At 32.1% G+C, this 4430-nt stretch overlaps 1 protein-coding gene across 1 annotated transcript; it reads left to right on the plus strand.

Moving 5' to 3' along the window:
• Positions 1-443: 443 nt before the first annotated feature.
• On the plus strand, positions 444-2279 carry LOC130961812 (zinc finger protein ZAT9-like). Its single transcript, XM_057887828.1, has one exon. The coding sequence runs from the start codon at positions 626-628 to the stop codon at positions 1913-1915; it is 1290 nt and encodes a 429-aa protein (XP_057743811.1). The 5' UTR covers positions 444-625; the 3' UTR covers positions 1916-2279.
• Positions 2280-4430: the final 2151 nt, after the last annotated feature.

The raw sequence follows: 4430 nt of genomic DNA on the forward strand, positions 1-4430 counted from the left end.
TTATATTTTATAAAAAATTAATTTTGATGTACGATATAAAGTAATTTGATACATATATCTAATTACATAATATTACATTAATAAAAATAATTAATTTTTATATTAATTACGTAAATAATCATTCAAACAATAAATGTGATTGTATAATATTTTATATTTTAACATATATTTCATATTAATAATTAATTTTAATATATGAGGTATAGTTAATAAAAATAAAGTATTGAGTACAAGTGTAAGGTTAATATTGCTAAAAGGAATTCTCGTCTCCTAACATTTCTAAAAAAGAAATCCATATTTTAATTTTGTTTTCTTTCTTATTAAACAAAAAGAAAAAAAAATTTATGAACCCTTTTTTCGTATATATATCTCCCTTAAGTGGAAGAATGCTTTGCACCTACTCTTTTTACGCACACAAAAAAAACACTCCCCACACAACATATAAACAGAACAAACACAGATCCAAAAAAGTGCTTATAAACAAAATAAAACTAAAAAGAAAAAAAAAAAAGAAACAGAACACAGAACAAAACGAACGCCTCTCTCTGTTTTGCTCTGTTTCTTATTCTTCTTCTTCGTTTGATTCGTTCATTCTTTCTTTCCTTCTTTCTTTTCTTCTTCAAATATGGAGAAGCACAAATGCAAGTTATGCTTCAGAAACTTCTCTAATGGAAGAGCTTTGGGGGGACACATGAGGTCTCACATGATGAACCTGCACGTCCCTCCAAAGCCGAACGAATCGCCGCCGCCGTCGCCGCCTGCAATTCAACTCAGCTTCGAGGCTGAGTCGTCAACTCCGCTCTCACCATCGGCGTCGTCGTCATCTTATTTCGGAAAAGAAGACGATACGAGCTTGTACTATGGCCTCAGGGAGAATCCAAAGAGAAGCTTCAGGATCGCGGATCCTGAGTTCTCGTTCGTGGCTGCCGGAGACACCGGATCGCTTATACTCCAAGAAGATCGAGAGAGCGAAACGGAGTCTTCAAAGAACGTAACGAAGAAAAGATCCAAAAGAGCGTGGAAACTCGGCGGCGGCGGTGATGATTTCAATAGCAAGAAGGTGAAACTGAGCCAACTCGGTAACGGCAACAACAAGAACGAGTCAGCGAGTTCGGCTTCCGATGCAACCACCGAAGAAGACATCGCATTATGGCTCATGATGCTGTCACGTGACACTGGTAACAATTGGAAGATTAATCACAAGATCAACATAAACATAGAAGAACAAGAACTGGAAGAAGAAGATTATGACGAAGAGGACGAAGATGAAGAGGAGGAAGAAGAGGACGAAGGCGAAGAGAGTGATGAGTATGAGGTTGTGAAGAACAAAGCGAAGTCGAATAAGGTGAGAGGAGGAAGGTACAAATGCGAGACGTGCAACAAAGTTTTTAGGTCTTATCAAGCATTGGGTGGCCATAGAGCGAGTCATAAGAAGATGAAGATGGATTACAACAATCATAATGATTCTGAATTCATGGTGGTAGAGGATCACGCTGATGAGAATGTTAACAACAATAATAATGAAGTTTTTGCTTCTTCTGCTTTGGCTTCCGTAGAAAACGGTAACAACAACAATGGTGGCAATAACAATAACAAGAAGATCCATGAATGTCCCGTTTGTTTTCGAGTTTTCGCCTCCGGTCAAGCTCTCGGTGGACACAAGAGAACTCATGTTACTACTGTCTCTACTCCCACTATCACTACCAGAGCAATAGCAGAAGTAAAAGCAGAAGCAGAAGCAATCGCGGCCTCGAAGGCCGCTGTTGCCACCGCTAGTTCCTCAAAGCTTGGAAGAGAGAGTTTCATAGATCTTAACCTCCCTGCCCCAGCCGAAGAAGATGATGCGAGCCAATTCGAGGATTCCGCGGTTTCGGATGCAGAGTTTGTGAATCCGGTGAAGGTTTTTCCTAGATGAAAGTTTTTTCTCACTATAATTATGATGATTATCTTGGTTGTTATTGATCCAAAAAGGTACTAAAAAATTTTGGTTCAGTATTTTTCTTTTTTTTTTTTTTCTATGTTCTCTTCTCAAGAACAATTTTTAGATTTGTTCAGTTACAGCTAATTGGGGTAATATGGTTTACTCTATAGTTGTTATTTACTTAATAATTTCAATATCAGTTATCATTCTTCTCTGATTCTAACTCTAATTCAGTTCTTCTAAAATTGCTATGGCTTTGTTCATGTAAGATAGACTTTGGAGTTAGAATATCCATCAACGAAGAACTGAACTGAACCTCTTTTCATACTTGTTCAGTTAGTCATATTTAACTAAATTTTTCTTCTTGTCTTTTGAATATAATTTAATAGTAGAATGGAATTCTGGGATATTCATGCTGAACAATGACTTATTTTAGAGATTTTGATTAAATTAATGATTAAATAAATATATGAAATGAATACAGATGACATATATTAAAGTTTTTTTTGTTTTATTTTACTTTTATTTTGTTGTATTATTCTTAGCTTTGGTATGGAGTTATGGAAAAGAATTGGCAAAAGCATGCGTGTTTTAGTGGACAGTGTTTTAGCCACCAAGCAAATACCAAGTAACTGTTCTACCCATTCATTGCTTGTAAATATTAAAATTAAATCAGATTTATATAACAATGTCATTGTCACAGGAAGTTTATAAAACCTGATTATCTTATTAATATAGAAAAGTAGTTTCCACTTCTGAGTTCTGACCACCGTCATTGTACAGTTCATGAACATGATTCTTATTTCTTTTTTTCTTTTTTTCTCTTTTTGCAAAATAAAATTTAAGTGTCTCTCATCATTTTTTCCCACTTCTAGCTGCTTTCAAACCTTTTCTCAGAGATTTTCATGAGTAGTAGATATTATTACTAAGTGAATCAGAAAGATTTAATGGGAGCAAGAGCATGGTGGTGATTGAGTCTGATTTTCATTAAATTTTCCATTTTTTCCATTTATGGGAAGATGGTGTTGTGAAAACAATAAAGCAAAGAGATCCCCTATTTTATTATTTGCTGTTTGATTTATTTTGGCTTAGTTGGGCGTGACTCAAGGTATCTAGCTGAGGCAGGCCTTTTGATTCTTTATGGCAAGCTTTCAGTCTCCCTCATTAAATTTGTAATAAATGACATATGATTCATTTCCTATACTCTTTTTTATTTTAATTACATATGAAATGTGTGTTATTCTTACTCCCTTTGATCTTAGCATCCTTTTCTAGTTAGACGTGGGGTGTGACAAAAAAAGTGAAAATTATTAGTTGGGAATTGAAATGATTGAAATAGATACTTTCAATTGCATTTTGATGAATGCAATTAACTAGTAAGAGATTTTTTATAAGCATTAGATTTCATTTCACTAACTACATTTACTTATGGTCCTCTATGGTGAAATTTGACACTCAATTTTTTCAATTAGAAGTTACAATTTAGTTGATTTGTTATCATACTCATCTAATAGTAAATAAGTGTATGTGATGATAAGTTAGTGTGTATATATATAATGTTGTACAAAACATTTACTATTAATTATTATTTTATTGGGATTTGGTCAATTAGTAGATAATGGGTTGCACTATTTTGATTTGGACTTTGGCAACTATAATATGCTGAGATTTCAATTAAAACAAAATCTGACTGGTTAACAACTAAACCAAATTAGAAAACAAAGTAGAAAGCAAAAAGTTGGGTGCTTAAATGGTACTAATATTAAGTAATTGCCCTTACAAAGTAGGATATTTTACCTACTTGTTAAATGTTCATTGCTATCTCAACTATGTCACCAATTTTTTTCTCCAATATATGATATACTATTATATACATTTCTCATACTTTGTCTTCTATAACACATTGGCTAAAATTAAATTTCTGTTTCTTTTGAATGATTTTGGTTACTCACACTCCTTGTCCTCCTAACATTAGGTGCATCTTGTTAAAAGATAATCAACAATTTCTTGATTTCCTTTTTTTGAATTGTGTTATGTGAATATTTAGAGTGTGAAATATTGTAGATTCATATTTTATTTATTAATAGATAAAATTAAATACGAATTCAATTTAAGTAGAATTTAGATATTAACATAGAGTTACTAACTTACTATGGTGCTTCTGTACTTAATACTTGACATATATATATGTATAACATTTCTCATGTTGAATTTTGACACTTTAATAAGGTGACGATTTCACTTTAGCACGATCGGATCAATATCAATAAATTAAAAGTTAAAAGTATTTGTTTATTAGTCCAAAAGTGAAATAATTTATTGGTTTAAAAAGTCTTTTTAGTTTTTATAAATACTTGTTTTTTTATTTTGTTCTCTATAATTTTTTTTTGGTCTAGTAAAATTTAAAATATTGTTATTTCGATCTCTACCGTTAATTTATATCATTACGTTCTAATATAGTTAGCTAAATATTGATGTGATAAACTAACATATTAAACTTATTTAAACT

The sequence above is a fragment of the Arachis stenosperma genome, chromosome 2 (genome assembly GCF_014773155.1).
Source record: "Arachis stenosperma cultivar V10309 chromosome 2, arast.V10309.gnm1.PFL2, whole genome shotgun sequence".
NCBI lineage: Eukaryota > Viridiplantae > Streptophyta > Magnoliopsida > Fabales > Fabaceae > Arachis > Arachis stenosperma.